Here is a 21,612-nt window from a genome sequence, read left to right as displayed (position 1 = left end):
GTGGAACTCTGGACAGCTGCTTTTGGGGGGTCTATCCTTTCCCGAGCTAAACCATCCCATTAGCTAACCCTTAATCCATTATTAGCACCAAACTTCCTCAAACTGACAATCTTGGAATTCAATCAGATGCACGAAAGGAAGCTATGGTGGATTGAAGAAACAAATAGCAAGAGATTACAATACAGTGTACAAGGAATCTCAACGAAGAGCAAAGGAAGATGGTCTTTAAATGAATTATTCTATTTTAAATAAGTGAAACATTCGGTCTAAATGTGCATGATTATTTGGAGAAATCAAAATTTCCACTGCAACAAATTGTCTGTACAAATTTCTTTTAATGTCTGAAAGAGACCAACAAATGCATTCTATCTCATCTTATCTGATCTTATCTTATCTATTGAAACTTTTATTCAAACTCGTGTATCTCTCGAATACCCATCTGAGCAAGTTGAACCGCTATGTGAAATAATCGTGTTCTGGATAAGTGGTATAATCGTGATAAGTGATATAAGGTAACATACCCCTGCCCCTATCTCTTACCCCTGTATGACACCCCTCCACCAGGTTGGTGACACAGATAGGGTCTATGATCAATGATGATACCCCCTTCTATGCAAACAGTGAATCATCAAGGAGGGTATTAACCCAGCGTGTCATGTGCTTAAGGCAATCTCCATCACGCACCAAACCATCCATTGTCAGAATCGATGGGCTAGGATCTTCTCTGATAGGAGGCATGAGTGTACCCCTAGCTTGGGCTCCTTCTAAATAAAGAGACCCTTGATCCCAAACAGGTTGTGGAGGGAGGATCATATTTAAATGAAACCAAGAACAGTGGTTGTGACCAATCAAGGGTAAAGAGATAAAAGTAGAATGAAACCTAATTGGTTGTTTTCGGTGCGTGTTTGTAAAGAAGCGGTGTTTCTGCAATCGTGCCAATTTTGTTAAGGCCAGTATATTATATTAAGATTTTAACACGATTTAAAGATTACGGCTGGGGGGAACGTTTTGCTGTTTCCCTTCTTTTATTGTTGGATGTGTATTCCCCTTCAGGGTTTTCAAGAGAAACAGGATACCAAGTGTAATTGCTTTCCACTTTTCTGACGTCATGCACGTCATGTTCAGGGGAGATCCTGTTGCCGTCCTCCCCATGTTGTCTAAATTTGGAACATTATCCATGAGAACATAGTAACCACAATACTTTCACAAACAACAAGTAAAATTTCTCCTATAATAATACGATTTCCTTCTAACTTTGTTTATTATTTGCTGATGAAAGGACTCAATCGTGTAATTATTATATCACGTGACGACATCATGATCGGATTATATCATATGTCATGGTGATGCTTGCACATTTCAAAGAGTGATGCATAAGACTATTGAAACGGCATTATGTTGATTGATATAGTCATTTCCATCAGGTTTGTTTACTACTTATCTAATTATCAGCGATCAAAAGCTTCTTTGCTGAAGGTAGACGAACAATATTGAACTTACCGTATAGCCGAGTAATTCACCGTTGAGACTCTTTGGGGCCTCCCACCGTAACTCAATAGAATCCAATGTACGGTTTAAGACCTGGAGCTCCGTAACAGGACCAGGAACTGAAAACGAAACAGAATGATGATACAAATATTTTATTTCAAACGTCATAACTAGCCGAACCATCGTTTTTTCTTCACTTTAGAGTGGAAAATATGTTTCTCGTTTCTTAGACTTGTATTAACTACATTATCTCTACTATGTCATAAACCTCTTTTTATCTGCAATGGCTATTATTGTGTAGATGCCATTGTATTTTCAGCCTGTAATTAATTTGTATAACAATTGGATTATTACCAATATTCATAAACAGGCGAACAATAACCCCACGGCGATTTGGAATTCCTGCACCTTGGTATCCTTGGAATATCTTTAATCTTCTTTTTTTCTGAACAGTGATCTTTTGAATTTACATCGTATTACAGCAATATTTCAAATGATATTAAAAAAAAACATCGGCAATTCCCAAGGCGCCGCACTTATCTCTTTAATTAACACGTTTGCAATCAACGCATAAACATCCTATGCCTCGTCAACAGCACAGAACACACTCTATCCATTAGAACATTAGAACAAGACTAGTGATAAAATTAAGGTGTTACGTGTGCCATTAACGTGACTAATCAAGAGACATTTAGCAAAGCGATTCGATTGAAGGACTCTCGAGAGTAAAATCAATTTCATTGACAGACGGAGAGTGGTCTGTTGTTGTTAGGTATCAAAGGTGCTAATTAGAGTGGTTAATGGCTCACGGGAAGCTGTCTGGCTCGGTCCGCAATCAAGAAGTCACACAAATTATTTTATTGATGAGAAAGTACAAATGGTACGTATTGATTACACAGAAGTAATATGATATATCAACCACATGATACCATATTATATATCGTACGATTTACGTACAGGTACAGACATGTGATATTGGGAGAAAAAATGTAATGATTCCTCTTAAGGCACCTCTGTAACATATATGATACATATAAATGTATATAAACAAAACATACGTATATGTATTCGATATTAGGTCCACGTGTTGGGCATAATATTAATTAACATGACGCAAAAGATGATGAAGAAGATAAGTTCATGCTTGACGTAAGGAAAATCGAAAATTTGTGATCAAATATCATCTGTTTGAACTTCTCTTCTACACAATTTGTATAAGTTATATATATATATATATATATATATATATATATATATATATATATATATCAATAGTCATTAAAACAATTGAAATAAAATGTACCATGACCGATTTCATTTTTGTTTTTCAGATATTAAATTCAAAATAAAAATGCACAGACAAATGCAATAAAATATATACAAATATTTTAAGTGTAGTAGTATTATCATTATGATATCATAATATTCCAGATATTCTATTGAAATCCACACTGAAATGATAGCACCATGTATATTAATCAATTCAAATATATCAATCAACGGAAAGACATCAACAATGCAATGAAGAGGCACCCTTTACTTTTACAAGAGCCACAATGTTGCTTAAAATAATACATTTTCAGGCTTGTATGATCACAATATACGACTTACCTTTCGTTATTCCCTTAACCTTAACAATATAAATCTCCGAAATAAATTCAATGTCAATAGAGCACAATCTCAAACGACGGTGACGGTGAAACTCCGATTATATAAAATTCCAAAGCCACCATGAGCGAGTAAGGTAAACAAATGTTACTTTCGCGGTAAAAGGTGTGCGTCAATTAAACTCTATATGAGCGTCTGTATCTGATCGTTATTTTGCGATGTATGTTGCATGTTGTAGGCGGCAGATATTTTTATACCACGTATCAAGAGAGAGTAGGAGCACACGCAGATGTGCGCAGTTGCGGCGCACTAACACAATTATAGTTTGACTTATTCAATATCCGGGACTGTTTATAGCAGCGGTACACGGGTAGGGGAGAAGGAGCACAGTGTGTTGCTGATTGTACATGTATACCAGGGGCGAGGTTAGTGTTTGAAAGTGAGGTCATTACAATGATAAGATTATGTAGTGCTCTTTAGAGTTTCATAAAGTAAGTGAAAATTATTATCACAGCATTATAAACAACTGAAACAACAAAACATTCAACTGAAATAACGAAGCAGAAACTAATTTTCTCAAATTTAAAACTGGTGAGTTTGAAATATTTCATACTAAAGCTCATATAGAAAACGACAAACTTGCAAAATGTTACATATAAAAACTGTTACATTACCCAAGAACTATTACTCAATTGTCTTTTACAGTGTAAAGACAATGGGGTCTTTACTTGTATATGCATTCGTTCTTATAAAACCTCATTGGTACAGCTTTGTTTTCAACTTAACCCATATAGATTGTTTCTACTGTTATGATTGTTTCTTTTTTTTTTCATTCAAATTTATCAATGTCAGTGAGTATTTAAAGAAATGGTAACAAAGGGGATATGAAACAGAAAAAAACAAAACAAATACCATCACTTAACATTAACTATAGTAAATTGTAACTTATATCCTGCCAAACATGTTAGATTAACATGTCAAATAGGCTATGTTAAAGGTACTATGTCCCATTTGCAGGCCAAAAAAATTAAAAGGTTAAATTCCAACGGCATTTGAAAGATAATACTAATTTAGAACTTCCCTAAAAAAGGTGGGGCTTGAAAATGTCTTCAAGTGGGAAAGTAACGACTATTAGTTGTCAAATCGACTTAGGAGCTATAGAGCTAATAAGTAATAGTCTTGATTTTCAGACCATTGTACCGAATGGTCGTACGTTTTATGCTGCGCAAAGATTCAATCAGTTTCATTTTGGCAATCACAAGAGGTGGGTTATTGATGTAGACAAACTGTCATGTACCCTTTACAGCTCAATTTATGTATGTTATTACCAAAGAAGAAAAAAAGCCAGTCAGTCACTCAACAGTGTCTGACAGTAAAGTCTAGCAAGTAAACGGGTTTCCTTGCACAATTTGAATATTAAGACACTGCTAACATTTAAATCTCACAGATAGGACAAACATGACATGTTCATAATTCCTGCAAAGTTCTACAGAATTTGAGGTTGGCTGCAATAGGGATATAGTACCTTTAAATGAGAAATAAGGACCATGTGATGCTGCAAACAAAACCGCATGCAATAACATTATCTAATATTTCAAAAAAAGTGCAGTAAAGAAGGGGAAAGTGATATACTTGTTTCTAAAAATACGGATTGAATTTGACTTCAATTGAGTCTCCCTTATCGATTTCACTGCATGTTTTTATTTTTAGACATGAATAGCACTTTGATACCACGATCAGCAAGTAAAAGTATGTGTGATGTGATTTAAACTCAAATTCATCGGTTTATGAAAATCTAAATTGAGAGTTTTTTTCTGAACACCTGTTTGTTGAAAACATCTCTTTTTGTTAATTACATTGTATTTACTGGGTTTATTTACATACGAAATGAAAGAAATGTAGATATTGACAAGTTTGCACAGACAGAAAATAGATTGTTCATTAATTAATGTGCAGATACTGTTGACGATATAACCTTTGAATAAAAGTGCGAGTACAACACGTATAGTAGTGCGGTCAACATTTCTACAATGTCAATCTGTTTCGGTCTGAATATTCGCATTAAAATACATTTCAAGTAACAATTTTGTTTTATTGTTTTTACATGATACTCTACACACATCAGATGAGTCAACAATAAGGCAAACGTTTACCTGTTATTCTCTTGACTTTTACGTTTTCCTTGAAATTTGAATAAAAGTGCGAGTACAACACATACAATAGTGCGGTCAATCTGTTTCGATCTGAATATTCGCATTGAAATATACTTCATGTAACAATTTTGCTTTATTGTTTTCACATGAAAGTTTACAGACATTAGATAAATCAACAACAGAGCAAACTTTTACCTGTTATTCTCTTGATTTTTATGTTTTCCTTGGAATTTGTATAAAAGTGCGAATACGTCACGGGTAATACTAGTGCGGTAGACGCTTCTACAATGTCAAACTGTTTCGATCTGATGATATTCGCATTAAAATACAATTTTGCTTTATTGTTTTCACATGATATTCTACAGACATTAGATAAATCAACAACAGAAAAATTGGTTTGTTCATTTCCTTTCGGAAATACCTGATTTATCGCACATACTAATTGTTTTTTAACTTCGGATATTCATATTCCGGTAATCATGGTAACATTTCAAGAATATAAACCCTGATGACTAGGCAATGTTATAGAGGGAATATGGAGCATGATTCAGTATTTTTCAGTTGTACTTTAATATTTATATAATGCGTTTGCGTTGTATATAAACTCCATCTGTATGTCATCTGCCATCTCTCTCTCTCTCTCTCTCTCTTTCTCTTTCTCTTTCTTTATCTCTTGCTCTTTCGTTCTCTCTCTCTCCCTTTCCCTCTATCCCCCTCCTTATTTATCTATCTACCTCAGATATATCTTTCTTTTGCTGTCTCTTCGTGGCTATATGTCTATCCCTCTATTATATCTGTTTCTCCCTCTCTCTCTCTCTCTCTCTTTCTCTCTCGCAATTATTTTTCTGAGTCAATCTGCCCCTTTGTCTCTTCATCTCTTACCTGTCTCTATGTTTTCGCCACCTTTCTATTTTGTCTATGTCTGTATCTCTCCCTATATTTTTGGTTTATCTCTTTATCTATCTGTCTGTCTTTCTCCCTCTGTCTCTTTCTTTCTTTCTCTCCTTCTCCCTTTCTCTATCTCCATATGTCTATCTGCATAATTTCTCTGTCTTTATATATCTCTCTCTCTCTCTCTCTCTCCCTCTCTCTCTCCCTCTCTCTCCCCCATCATACAGCGGATTCCACAGTTTATACCATAGGTTTGATATTAATCTATCCATGGATATACGAATATCTCACTGATCTAATATGATCTATCCATAGTAGGGTGGTCATGCAACCTATGTGGACTGGTGTCATTTCTGAGATAAGCGATGACAAATCACAGATCAATATGAATTATTGACATGAATCAGACTGGGTGCAGAGAGAGCACGGGTAAACAGGGAGTAAGAGTTGGCTGGAGAGAGAGGGAGAGAGAGAGAGAGAGAGAGAGAGAGAGAGGGGATATTGAGAGATAGAGAGGAAGAAGAGGAACAGATTCAAAATAGGAGAAGAAAGGATCGAGAAGAATTGGAGCCGAGAATGAGAGAGACATAGAGAGGGAGGGGTCGAAGGAGAAAAGGCAAATGGAGGGAGAGGGAAGAGAAAAGAGCTAGAGAGAGGCAAACAAAGAGAGGAAGGAAGAGAAAGGGATGCGAGAGGGAGAGTGGGGAGGGGCAAAAAGTGTATCTAAAAAGAGGAGGGAGAGATAGTATTGTGGAGTAAGAGAGGGGAAACAGGAAAAGAAACGAAATCATTTTGAAAAAGGAAAGCGTGTATGAAGGTGGAGATGAGAGATAGAGGGGGAGAAACGAGTGCGAGACAGGCAGGATGTGAGGGGTGACAGACCTTTATAGTGCTCAGCAGAAACATTGATCAATGTACTCTACTCAAAGAGTACATAAGAGGGCCATGTTGAGAGTTTAAACGGTACATTACTAAGAAAAACAAAAAACTACCATTAACTGAGAATGATAGCTAGCTTAACAAATAGAACATAAAACTTTCCAGACATGATACGACTTCACCTGACAATAATCTTAATCATGATTAAGCAAAAGCAACAGTTTGTTGGTTTATCCCATCATGACGATGAATTGGCCTCTACCATCACCGCCGTCGTCCAAACAAAGATGATGTCACCATCTATATTCGCTCATCCCATAACCTTGCCCGATGAAATTGGTAAAGCGATAAATTTTCATTATTCACGAGTTCGGCGGACGACTACCTCGCGCCCACTACCAGTACATGTAGGAAGGAAGGCGGAGGAACGGCCGATCCGGTGATGAATGCACGTCTACTGAGCGGTGATCAGTTTTAATTAAACCCCATCGGATATACATGTAGGTGTGACTCAGAGCATGGACAATGGCCGAGGAATCGTGGGCTCTCTCCGAGTCGCCAGATATTATACCCCTCCCTCATACAAATAAGATAAAAATGAAATGAATAACTTAAATGCATTAATAAATTAACAATGACAAAATTAAAGCAAATAGCCCTTTAGAAATGAATAGATAAAATGAAATGAAATATGATACATGTTAATATAAATTGGAAGAGTAAAAATTTGCAAAAACCAAAACCCAAATGGGTTACATAATATATTAAGTATGTAGATTTGCTCGAAGTTAGCTGATAGACAATAATCGTGGAGATCTCTATATTGATGAAGGAAACCCATATTAAAAGAATGGAATTTCTTGTCTTTAACTAGATTTGAATTGACGATTTTGTATAGATCTGTGTATTGTAAATTTCTAAAAGAAAGTATCGAAAAGGCGCTGGAAGTGTTAGCATAAAAATGAGTCATTGTTTTACTTATTTTCATCATAGTTCAAGGCAAAAGTGCGATTCTTTTAATAGGCTTCAAATCAATGACATCGGTGTTGTTTTGGTTGAAAGGTAGACAAACAAAAGGTGCAGTATGAACAGTTTTCAACATGACAGAAGCCAACAAACATAATTAACAACGAACTTAGACCTGATGCACAACATTCAACAATGGTTGCTCGAAACAATGCTTACTGGGCCCCATCTTTATTTACCAAAAATGTCTTACACTGCTTATGCACTACTAGACAATTACCGTCGGCATATTTCCGGTTTGAGTCCATTTTATATCGGGAACATTCTGCGTATGTACCTCGAATGTAAATGTATTAAGTTTTTTAATGAGTTTAACCTACTATAATGTGAATGCAATATGCAGTAATCTAGATAAATAAAAAAAGGTTGACATTAACACGGACCGAGCAAAATAATATTGCTAAGATCAGATTAGCATGACAGATACGATGTACAGTCTTCGCTGATATCGGTGAACCAATATTTCTACAACGTCTCGTGCGTTATTTAACCTCATAATTCATTTAGCTTTCGAAGAAGTTCTTCAAAAATGAGCAAGTTGTTGTAAATTCTCACTTCCAGATTTTCTCCCCGCGGACATTTTCTTCAACGACGTCAAATTAATTGTATCCAATTAATTTTCATCCGAATGTCTCCTCGACAGACAACCAGAAGATGAAAAGTCGACATGTGCAAATTAATTTGGAATAAAAAGGAAGTTAAGTAGACATATTTTTCCTGTGGAAGGTAGGAGACTATTACGTAACATTGCCCTACTATGCCTCCTGAGGTTATATGATCACATAGCACCTGCATAGTTCCAAATCACACTGTCTCTATATTTTCCTTTTTCGAATCGACTAACCTCGATCCCCCTCCCCAAAATAAATTAAATGAATCTCTGCGTATTTTTACCCAATCTATTTATCTCTTTTTCAATCGCTTCTATCTCTTTCTCCCTCTCCCTTTCTCTCTCTCTCTCTCTATCTCTCTCACACACACACACACACACACACACACACGCACACACGCACACACACACACACACACACACTGTTTTTGTCACTCCAGCTCTGTCTTGCTCTGTCTTTCTCTCCCCATTATTTTCATTCCTCCTATTCAGAAACTTTCTAGAAGATATTCCCACAAAATAATGGAAAAATTGTTTTTAGTACTAGAGGGGAAAAAACTATAAGAGAAAGAACGCACACTCAGTCCTTCGCCAATCAATGTTGTTTTCTTTTAAAAGGACTACGAGTGATTTCTTTGTAATCTATTTCACACATCTCGTTCATCTGTTCATATCTTTCGTTCATACGTGGTCCAGTTTCGCATGAACTTCCCTTGAAATCCTGGACGTTCGTCTATTGAGCGACGACGTAAGAACAAGCACACGGAAGCTATGCTGGCTTGGCTCTTGATTTGTAAACGAATCTGAGAACATTTGGCAAGACGCTGCAAACTTTCAGCACACGTCTCCATGGTCTCGATGTCAGAGCAGAGACACGAAGTACGTAATGAAACTTGGCTTTCCCACTGGTGTTTTCAATCGAGGACATTAAACTTTGCGTCCAATTTGGTCAGGTTTTCTCTCCAGATTCGGGCAAATTACGTATATGATGATTCCCATATGCGAAACAGAACCCAAATCAACTTTCAACTTGGGTAGCAGTTCACCATTTCCTGACATTGTTGGAATCCTTATCATTTCCAATCGTCTCCTTTCTTCCAATAGCTTTCTTTCTTTTTTGTGTTAGAACAAACGTCATAATTCGTGCCATAACTGATCGGAGGCATTGTCTTACTGTAATTGGAGAAAGACTTTTACTTTCACTGCCCAAGAGTACGGGAGCCATGTCAAATAATTTGTGACAGTTGTGCTCGCATTATCAATGAGATAAGCACTTCTTTTCTTGAGGCATTCTTATCTTAAACGCCACGCACACCAAAGACCACGCTCATCAAAGACCGGATTCATAATGATAACTAATTAAGATCTCATTCTCCGCAATGCATAATCAAAGGAAAATTAACAGATAGTTAATATCAAGTAATGTGAACCTATATTTAGTTCAACCCGTGTGCCTATTGCTCTTGTTCAAAAGAAAGCAACAATCCACATAGATTGGACTTGCATCTTTCCATCTTTAATGTATTGTTTATTATATTTATTATATGATACATCTAACGTAGGGGCCGGAAGAGAGAGAGAGAGAGAGAGAGAGAGAGAGAGAGAGAGAAAAGGGGTAGATAAGTGAAAGAGGGAAAGAGAGAAAGCGCTGGGAAGAACAAAACGCAAATATAAAATAGAAATTGGTAATATCAGGTGAAAATTGAAAAAGGGGGAGATTTAAAAAATTAAAAAATAAATTCTTATCCTATATTTTCAGTATTAGGTCGCACATCCGATGCACTTTGTCTTCCGAGACTCATAATCATTTAGTATCCTGTTCAGTGATCATCTTCGTGTTACTTGACTTCAGCTGTGCCTGGCTATGGCGTACGAAATATAGTACACCCGACACGACAGCCTTTCCAGGCACCTATAAAGTTGAACAATTCCATCTGGAAACAGACAATTGTTAATGATAAGATGCTATGACGTTCAACTGATAAGAAATCAAACACAGACGAAAGAAAATAGATAAACGTATTTTAGTTTCGTTTCATTTCAGGGAATACGATTCACATGATATGTATTCGGGCGTCAGCACTTTCACATTTAAAAAGTATGGTAGATCACCCTTTTAAGCTTACATTCAATGTTATTTTGAATACTTATATCATCATTTCGTTCGCCTATGCTCTTACATGGAGCTCTATAGCATGATATTCATGAGAGATAAGGTATAATAGCAATCAAGTTTAAAATCTCATTGATACCGGCTACTAACATTGAACAGAAACATTTGGTAGATGTTCTTAATCGTAATTATTTAACAATTTGGAATTATGACGAAAATTTAATCAACATAAAAAAAGTCTTACATAAAAAAGGAGAAGAAGAGGAAGAAGAAAGACAATGACGATATTCGTCATTCCAAAAAGAAGAAGAAGAAGAAAATGAAATAAAAGGAAGACAAAATACAAATCGCCTATAGCGAAATGACTGCCAAAATAAAAATTGGTAGTGAAAAAGTTACGACTATTTTGTTTCAGCAGGGTTTCTTGCAAAGAAAAACTAAACAGGCACATTCTTATATTATTTTCACTTATTCATTTTGCATAAATCTCTATTGTTTTTCAATTTGTCAAAAAGTGATTTTCTCAGTTCTTTATTACAGAATTGACAATGAAATAAGGTACAACCTTTAAAATTGTTTTTACTGAACATTTTTTTACAGTACATGTTTGTTCAAAAGCAGGTCACTTTGAGAACCGTCAAATAAGACAAAAGTGACCATCATACCATATATGGACATGATCCTTGTAGAAACCAGACACCAATACTCGCTATACGTCATCGGATATTGGCAATGGGCAAAAACCTCTTTTTAAACAAAAAGCCTGGCGGTCAGCAAGGTGAAAGCATGGAGCTATAACAGCTCTATGATAAAAGATTGTCTGGCTTCGTGTGTACAACATACTCACCACTCATTTTTTCTTATAAGGTTATTATGTTTTACACACCTAAAATACTTTTATCGAAAAACCTTTATAAAGCAGACATAATGACGGAAAGCATGATATTAATGTTATCATCACACATGGCTTTACCAGCCTAAAAAGAGCCTCGAATATAATGGCTGACAGCGGCGTGGCCGGAATCTTTCAATGGTGGACACATACAGCCTGGGGTCATTGAAGAAGGAAGATTTGTGTCTGAATTGAGTTTTTTGTAATAATATATACAATAAGGCCTATATAATATTATGTAAGGAAGCAAAAAATATTAACGGACTAAATTATAATACATTTAGTTTCTACTAAAGTGTCATTAAGGTATTTCCATTTCATTTTTTGCACTTTATGAATATAATAAACTTGTAAAGTACAGCTACGTCTCACGTTCCTAGACCATTTTCTTCACGCCTATATATATATATATATATATATATATATATATATATATATATATATTCCTGGATGGGAGTATCTTGGATAGGCCTACGTGCCCCCACCCCTACCCTCCCCGACCACCTCTTCCTGGCTAGACCACTGCTGAATGCAAAGCGTAGCCTGAGAAGGTGTGCGTGTTGGGAATTGATCAGATTTTCATGCTGGTTTTGTACTGCGGCAGAAGAAAGGGGAGTTTAAGTTGTATCATGAAGTGAAATCGAAGTGAAATTTTAGCGACCCCTTCCCGCCTACCCAGCAGTAGTTGGAGGAATAGGGGCACCAAGCACAGGTATGTCACTCATGACAACCGGAAGTGGAGGTAGGTTAACGGAAGGTCGTGACATGAATAAGAGCTTCCGGTACGTTAATAGGGCGGGGTTTCATGTTTCGGGCGTCTAAGGTGTCTTAATAAAATCAAATGTATACCGTTAAAGGGATAGCTTACTCGTCTGTGTATAAAAAAAACAAACGTAATCACTAATATATGAAACTAATTTTAAAGGAGGATTCGAAATTTCCTTATTCAAGACTTCAGTCATCTAAACGGGTCACCATCACAACAACTACACATTCTGAAATGTTTGCATAATTAATACCTCTCCTTCAACTCAAGTTCTCACTTTATTGAGACTGGAATAAGAGAAATAGGCCTTCAAACTTATGTTGCAACATCAGCCTATAACATGCATGTATGACTTATGAATGTGTTTACGAGGGTCTTTAATATATATATTAGAGTTGACTTTTTGCCGAGATAACCCAGTTTCACCACGGATCACTTTTGTTGCTATTGGAAAGTCGCTCTTAAAGCTACGAATTACGAGGGAGGAAACATACCGAGCTCTTTAATTTGCCATTCCTACAGCCGAGTTATTCGGAGTTGAGGTATTACCAGGCTTGCATGGTTGACTTAGGATTATCCAAGGGGTACGGAAATCGACTTAAAGGGGGTTAAGTTTGCCCCGGGAGGCGCCGCCGTTCAGTGGGGGTGATGATAAAGTCTTTGATGAGATGCTCGGTACCCCTTCTAACCCTGATACTCCTTTAAATCGGAAGTTAGACCTTGGTGAAAAGTTAGATCTCTTTGTTATCCCTCATGAAATCCTTAAACACCGGAACATCTCAATGATTTAACATGGTTTTACGTTTAAAAAATCTTTAATCATGACACTATTACATCTGTTCAGAGATGTTAAACTGTGTTTTCCACGCTAACCGTGCTACTGTGAGGATGGAATGTCGTATTTCATGAAAGAAATTAAACAAATAAAATCCCAAGTACAATGAACATAGATTTGATGAAAAGTTACTACCTTATATTGTTTTGAAGAAATACACCTTCACAGATTATACCACTCAATATTAAGAAAATTTAGAATGAACCTAAATATTAAGCAAAAGTCAACGAATCCACAGTTCTTGGAAATATATTCTATAGCCTGAACTCTAAAACAGTCACTTTCGACAGTAAACATGCCAGGTCCTACTTTATCAAAAAAAATAACACATTTATAATATTGTACATCGGTCACCAAAAGGTTTCCAACTGAATCATGTCAATAACTTTAAACTATGCAAAAGGAAATATAAAAACTCAAATCGCATAATAATAACAACTAACTGCTTTAACAGTGATAATCAAAATGTTAAACTTATTGGTTTTATGCGTAACTTAACGAATTGTGTTGAAGTATAATAATATAATAATAAAAATAATAATAATAATACCCAATATTTATTAGGCGCTTAATACTGGTATCTCTAAGCGCACCATAGTCTGACTAAATAAAAAAGTATCGTGACACATATGCGAATGTAAGTGCTCTTTCGTTTGTTAGAATTATATGAAGGTAAATACTTCCCAGAATTCCTTTTTAGATTATTTGGTAAATACCTCTGGTTTTTGTTCATTCATGTCCTTACTTTGCACGTTTGTGCAGTATCACGTCATAATATAATTCAGGAAACAAGGGCAACCACGCTCTAGACGAGTATTACGCAATCTCATCCTTCAAAACAAAATTCTGAGAGGCTGAGTGACCACAAATTTTCACCAAATCACGAGGATAAAAAATAGTATTGAATATGTTGATCGTTAGTTTCAGCCTCAATGTTTGCGACGATACAGCTTTCGAGGATTTTATTGGGAGATTTAAAAGTAAAACTTTGCAATGACAAGGTCTTTATCGGAACACGTGATGCATAGTTGCCATTTTTCTATACGTGTTGATGTTGGATTTTATGGCGTTTTCCATCATCGTTGGATGATTTCGCCAAACGCAAGATACAGTATCTAATAAACCGTTAACGTTCGTGATTGGAACCGTTACAATTTCAATCAGTCAGTTCGGAAAAGACAAAAATGTTTTACCAATAACAGATAACTCGGTAAAACCCACTGGACTTATATGGGTGATAATAATCATGATAATGACAATAAATACAAATTGCATATAATGTCGTTTATGACATCATCAGCAAGTATTGTAATCATGAAGAAACTGTCAAAAAAGGTATAACGTATATCAATGGACATCCATTATGATTCTATGGAGCAGACTCTCTCTCTCTCTCTCTCTCCCTCTCTCTCTATTTTTTTTTCTCTCTCTCTCTCTCTCTTTCTCTCTCTCTCACTCTTTCTCTCTATCTCCCATCTCTATTCAAAGATAATTAAGAGGACAAACACTCAGATATAAAGTCTGTTTTGATTTTAATCGAAATGATCTGGACAGACAGTCTGTGGAACAAACAAATTAATTTCTTATTAATAGGGGTCAAATGCCCCCAATAAGCTATTTCTGGTCTGGTAAACCACTCTGTCCAATAATGGGAAATAAACAATATCCTAGGTCATTTTTATCGTTTTTGCTTTTCGCCTTTGTATGACCCCTCTCTCTGTCTCTCTGTCTCTCTCTCTCTCTCTCTCTCTTCTAATCTAGTCTCTTTCTTTCCCTCCTTCTTATTTTTCTGCTTTTCCTCACACTCTCGTTAAAAATTAAGCCCATCCATATACTTTTACTCTTACGACGGTTATTGTTCATTTTTTTTTTTACAGTTGGGCCTATTCATTTTACCCGATCTGTACACAAAATTAGACTGCTTATTACTGTACAATTCAAAGCACGATGAGTTTGTGAATTACATGGATTAAGTTAAATAAATTGCTGAATCCGGGCATTTACTCTCAAATCCATTTCATAAAGTCACTCATGCAATCCTCTATCATTTCTTTTAATAACATATTAGACCATAAGAGAATTGGCGCCTTTGTACTTCACTGATTGGCGCCCATCATTCTTCTATTCAGCAAGTAACCAATCACAATCCGCGATCAATCGATCACGTGACAACTAAGCAGCGCGTGGCGTCCGCTGACCGAAAATACGAAGGCGCCATATGATACGGGCGGGCGATCGCGAAGAGCGCGCTGTATGTGCGTTTATTTGTTTTTCCGTGGTGTTTGAGATCAATATTACTCAAGCGTGAGATTCAGTAATTTAAAGCTCTTTTACTTTCAAACCGTTATTTGGTGAATATTGGGGGAGCCCGTGACTCAACTATTGTCATTAATTTGTGGTGTCGAGACAAAGTTCGGATTGAAAGATGGATCTATGTCCATTCATGAGTCACGCTCGGTCTGAAATGGAAATAATGAGATAGGATGACACTGTGACATGGCTCGCTTGATGGAGGGAGAAATTAGTGACTGCTATTATCTATATATCTTCCATAATGTCAAATCATACATCAATTCGATGCAAAAAGCACTGCGTTATTGCCAGCTATTATTTGCGGTGCTGGAGCGATGGTTTCTTCGTGTTCAGTACCTGACTTTTGTATGTACCACAATGGCGAATAAACATTTCTTTGCACAGGCATTATAAATCACTCAACTTCTTTCTCGGAAAAAATCAATTTGTTTAGTTAAGCAATCTACCAATTAACCATTCGGTCATTTAAAGAATGCAAATATTACTCACGTCCTTCGCTGGTCCCAACGTTGATCTCATCACTCCAATCTCCCGGTCCTGCACTGGTCACTCCACGGATCTAGCGAAATTAAAGAAATGATATGAACAATATTACTTCCAATATCAATTCCTATTTTCAGTGTTCACCACAGGACGTACAAGACATGACACTAGGCATAGTATGGTTATGTATTATAAAGGTTTGTTTATTTAAAATAAAGTTAACTTGGAAACTAAGATATTTATGCTTGAAGCATGACATTATATTGCAGAACTAGACATATTGCGAAATGAAATAAAGGTAGTTAATCTCTTTAAACATATTAAAAGAATAGGTAACTCCAAACATGGGAAGTTTGTTTTTGGTAACAGAGTAGTCGTGTAATATTTTTAGAATATTCTTGGTAGTCCATCTAATTCCCGGCAAGCAAACTACATGACATGGTCGATGAAATCACATTTCAGTCAAGATGATACATTCTGATATTCTCAGCAGTAATCTCTACAATCATGTCCTACATGATAGTTCAGGAAAGACAAGAGTATAAACTCTTTTTTTTAATACATTTCTGGGATGCTCTATTCTTCATGGCTATGATAAAGAATCCATGTTGAGCGAACAGTGCATAACATGTTTCAAAGTAGATCTATATCTCTCTAAGTTTCACACAAAACTATTTATCTTGGCATTCTAACACTCGACACATTTAAACTATTGGCACGCCTATACGAGACACAGTATTCGATAATGACCATGCGTTTTAGTCAAACAGTTTTAGATGCTTAGACGCTTGATTTCTAGTTAACAAATGTCAAATACTTCCCATCAGAGCATGGAACAGCTCTAATCTATATTTACTCTATTTACAAACATAAAAAGAATGAAACATAGGCTTGATCCAGATATACAATCTAGGTTAGGGATAGGTGACCTATTTCTAAAATCAAGTACATTAGCGGATGTTATAATGTCAAACATTTGTCAACCTTAAGCCAAGTTTGTGTTCTTACATGTCAGGTATGCTAATTAAATCTGCTACTAGAAGTTTATTCACCAATAAATTTTGACGAAATGCCAAGGTGATTGTGATCTTACAGGGTGCAATCGATAGTACGGAACATGTTTCTATAATTACAGGATTGTCGTCTGGTAATACCCTTCCATATTCGATCACTTGGAACCAGTCACTTTTGGCGCGTTATCGTTTTCTCGATGCGGACAAAAAATAACACGTCATCAAGGCACCTGTATTGCCTGATCCTGTCGATAGAGCTCGGAGATAAGGAGGAGTTGTTGGCTCCGTGACATTTCCACGGGAAATTTTGATTTGTGGGACCCTCCTCCCATCATTTTTTTTCTCTCCACAATTCCTTGTTTTAATGTTGGAGAAAAGTTTGACATATAAAATGTCACCCCTGAAACACACGCTTTATTTGAAAACTCGTATAGACATTGGCAGACGAAATCTGTTCAGATATCAAACCATCGTATCACGTAGGACGGTGGGTTTCCGAATCAATGTCCGAGGTTTCTATTATATTAAAAACTTTAGCTATGTGAAGCCCTATTTATAGAAACCGCAATAACTGATAAGTTATGTCGGGGGATATCTCGATTCTTGGAAAATTGTGTCATGATTATTTAAAATGTTTGAATACAAATATTCATTTTTAATTTCTTCATATTGTTTATCATAACATCATATTTCTTTACGTTTTCCCCGTTCTCCCTCCCTCCCTTCCTCCCCCCCCCCTTTCTCTCTCTCTCTCTCTCTCTCTCTCTTTCTCGTCTCTTTCGCTTTCTCTCTCTTTCTCTCTGTCTCTTCACATCTGTCTTTTAGGATCCCAATTTGATACGTCATAATATTTCAGTACAGAACATTCGTGATTCTCATAACAAATAAATTACGATTTCAAGAAGAAGGCTTTAAATCTTTTCTTGTTTTCAAATAATGCTCTCTGTCGAGAAATAAAGTAGGCCTACATGATGTGGAACAATCGATTTATTAAGGTATGAGTTGGGTGCATACGATAGCAGAGAAAAGGCAAAGACCGCCAACATTGAAAATCTGATTTTCTGTGATCAGACAGCGCGATATAACTTTTACCTAAATCAAACCATTGCATCAGGGTTTTTTTGCTTGGCCAATCCCATGATTCCAAACATACTTTATAAACCATCGAGATTTCGACAATTTGTATATTTGATCCTTAATCTAGCTTTATCTAGTAAAACAAATTCAAAGCTGTGTTGGAATTGGGTTTGGGGTTACGGCTATGTTTAATGTTTACATCTAATTTTGAAAATTTGGTTATTTGGTTAGCGTTAGAAATTGACCCCAAAGCAATTGTCACCGAAGCACGTGTTTGGTATATTGTACAATCATTCATACTGACTCATCCATGTTCTGCTCTCAAATTATATTTGAAACGGTTTTCTTATCGGTCCTGTTAACATCAAAATGTGTCACGAAACAGGACCAACCTGTCAGCTCTTTTATCCGTTCAATCATCTTTATAATGGTGAAAATCAACCTTTATAATGATGAACATCAACAATCTGCTTTCCTGTGACCCAATTTTTCACAATGTGATATCGGTCATTGAATCAACTAGTCACCAAACAGTCGGTATGTTGACAATAAAATGTCAAGTCATTCAAAAAGTGGTGATAAAAGAGGAGAAAAGAAAAGAAAAATTGTCTGAGCAAGTGCATTAGAGCGGTAATTGTGCCAACACTATAATCATTAAATGGGCAGTCCACATTAATAGGGTTTCCCCCTACCTTCTTTCTTTTTCTTTCTACCCTTCCCTTTCTTGTCACTCTCTCTTTCTCTCTCACCACTTCTTCTTCTCTCTTTCTCTCTCTCTCTCTCTCTCTCTCTTTCTCTCTTTTGTCATTTATCTTCTTTTCGATTTCCTTGTCATATCTCGCCTTGGTCTAGCCACATCTAGCCAGCCGTTGTATATTGTATTGCAATCACATTTTTATGTGTGTGAAATAATATGTTCTTCTTAAGTGTATATTTGTTGGTTCAATTTTGTTTATACTATTCAATTTCATTGTAAATCAACCATTATGAGTTCCTGAACTTTACGTGTTGATGTTTTTAAACCGAATAAATAAATAAATAAATAAATAATCAAGTTGTGTTTAATAAAAGTAGAAACATACGAGAAACAAATTAGTGAAAATTTGAACGTATGATTGAAAAATTTCCTAAGGGAAATTATGTAATTTTTTGAAGATTTTTTTTTAATACAGGCAAATGGGAGGGACCTTGCAAAAAGCGTCAAAGAATTGCTTATTTGTGTTTAATTTATCAATATCAGGGTGGACTTTCCTCTTTTTTTTACAGTTTGGTTGTCGCCTAAAATTTTAGATATAAACAATGATTTTGTTTTACCCTTCCTCAATAAGATCATACTATACGTTTTCATTCTAATCACAAAAATTGATTATATACATTTTTTTACTGGTAGAGTCTTTCTTATCACATTTTACATAAATGTTGATTTGTAGAATATTAACTTTAAACGGATCCTTTAAAGGTACTATGTCCCATTTGCAGGCCAAAAATATGAAAAAGTTAAATTCCAACTGCATTTGAAAGATAATACTAAGTTCTACAGCATTTGAGGTTGGTTGCAAAAGGGACATAGCACCTTTAAACAAGTGCATAATATATTGATGTTTACTCAAGGTAGTATCAATGGTTTTAAAAGCAATGCATGACTTACGATACAGTAAGCAGTCGAGATAATCAAAATTCAATAGCTAAAAGAAAACAAAAAATACGTAACATGAAGGGAAGTGTTCACATTGCATTGTCCACTGTTTCGTGATTTTTAGGAAATTATTTGACGAATACGAATATCTCTGTTCGTTAAGACAATGACTTTCAATAAATAAAATGTAAACTTGGTTCAAGAATAGCAAGGATGGGGACACATGTTTCGGGATTTTCCTAATATGTAATACCAAACTCTGTGTTTAAATTGATCCGGTAACATTGTCTCAGATTCTGAAACAAAATCCTGGATTTAGCTCATGCTGCAATGATAATTATAAACCTTTAGGTCAGTCAGAAACCCCATGACTTTTACAAGCCGATCGCCTGTCTGATTATCAAGATATTTATGATAGAAAATAGAAACCAAATTTTGCGTTTGCCTAACGGTTTTCATAACACTCATACAGTCTAATGGGAAAACGAGTATGGTAAAATCGATCACTCAAAGATTTTTTACTTTTTTGAGGCACTTCTTGATGATTTTGAAGCGCGATTTTTTTTAGGGCTTCAATATTACACCATATCACAGACACTTATTACATGTAGGGCCATGTATCTCAGATTTAACATTGTTAAACGATGCCTTTAAGCTCCTACGACGACAACTTAACCTCAGTCTACGTCACTGTGGTAGGCCAGCTGTGTTTCTACCAAGTATAATGCGTGATATGATCCCATATAGCAAGAAGCAACATAACTATGAAGTACTAGTCATTTTTTGTTTGGATATTCATGAAGTCATTCCTACCTTGATGACGTAAGCAGTAAACGGATTAAGACCGATGAGGGTGCCATTTACTTTCTCATCCTCTGATCTGATCGTGATCTCTATGCTCTGATTTGATCTCATCTCGCTCTGTCGCCAGAATTGAAGCTGTAAGGATTACAAAAATAAAAGATTGATTCAACATTTTTCTTCTTTATTATTTTTGGTGCCCCATTTTCTTAATTAATTAAGTTACCCCCCCCCCCCCCACCCTGGAAATCAAATATTATTTGTAAAGAATACTGTATAACTGCAATGGTGGTGACGGTAGTGTTCGAGTTGGGAATTATTAAAATAATGCGGATGATGGTGAAGTGCTAACATTAGCAATTGTGATTGAGGAGATGACAAATTGAAGACGATGATGCGTTGGTGATGACGACGACAAGAAAGAAACTGATGATAGCTGTATTATTGAAATGATTATGCTTTGTCTGATTCTGATGATGGGATAACTGTGATGATGATGCTGATGATGATGATGATGATACTGATATTGATCATGATGATGCTGATGATAACAGCGATGATGATGTTGAAGTTGATGATTCTGATGATGATGATGATGATGATGATGATGATGATGTTGATGATAACAATGATGAAAGTGGAAGAGATTCTTTTTTAATGACAGGGTATACAAGAAGTTTAGTAATATTGTTGATGCTTAAAGAAATATAGTGATGATACTACCAAAATACGGATACTGTATTTATTCGTGAAGATGTCTTACCTTATATTCGTGAATGATGCCGTGTGGAGGATTGGGCCTAACCCACTGAAGTGTGACATTAGTCTCTCCAATCTCAAGGACTTCCAAACCAGTCGGCTTGGGTGGTGCTGCATTCAGAAAAGAATGTCATGACTTTCGGCACAATTATTAACTTCCATCAAAAAGGGAGGTAACGGGTGAGGAAAATACTATGTTTTTCATACGACACGGATTCGAATTAAAATATTCTAAGGCCTCCTGTAAATACATGACGGGGCAAAACCAC

The 21,612-nt window shown here is 36.0% G+C and overlaps 1 protein-coding gene across 1 annotated transcript in view; it reads right to left on the bottom strand.

The window, feature by feature from the left end:
* The window catches only part of LOC578045 (receptor-type tyrosine-protein phosphatase delta), a 101,733-nt gene that overhangs the window by 35,933 nt on the left and 44,188 nt on the right, over positions 1–21,612 (bottom strand). Inside the window, exons 20-23 of the mRNA XM_778234.4 lie at positions 21,348–21,454; positions 20,597–20,722; positions 16,064–16,133; positions 1,501–1,607 (exon numbers count right to left, since the gene is read on the bottom strand). Coding sequence (XP_783327.3) covers positions 1,501–1,607; positions 16,064–16,133; positions 20,597–20,722; positions 21,348–21,454 — 410 coding nt within the window. The remainder of the gene's footprint in view (positions 1–1,500; positions 1,608–16,063; positions 16,134–20,596; positions 20,723–21,347; positions 21,455–21,612) is intronic.

Source organism: Strongylocentrotus purpuratus, unplaced genomic scaffold, assembly GCF_000002235.5.
Source record: "Strongylocentrotus purpuratus isolate Spur 01 unplaced genomic scaffold, Spur_5.0 spur5_scaffold_3, whole genome shotgun sequence".
NCBI lineage: Eukaryota > Metazoa > Echinodermata > Echinoidea > Camarodonta > Strongylocentrotidae > Strongylocentrotus > Strongylocentrotus purpuratus.
Note: the sequence above shows the minus strand (reverse complement) of the source record. Positions and strands in the feature narration are given on the sequence as shown.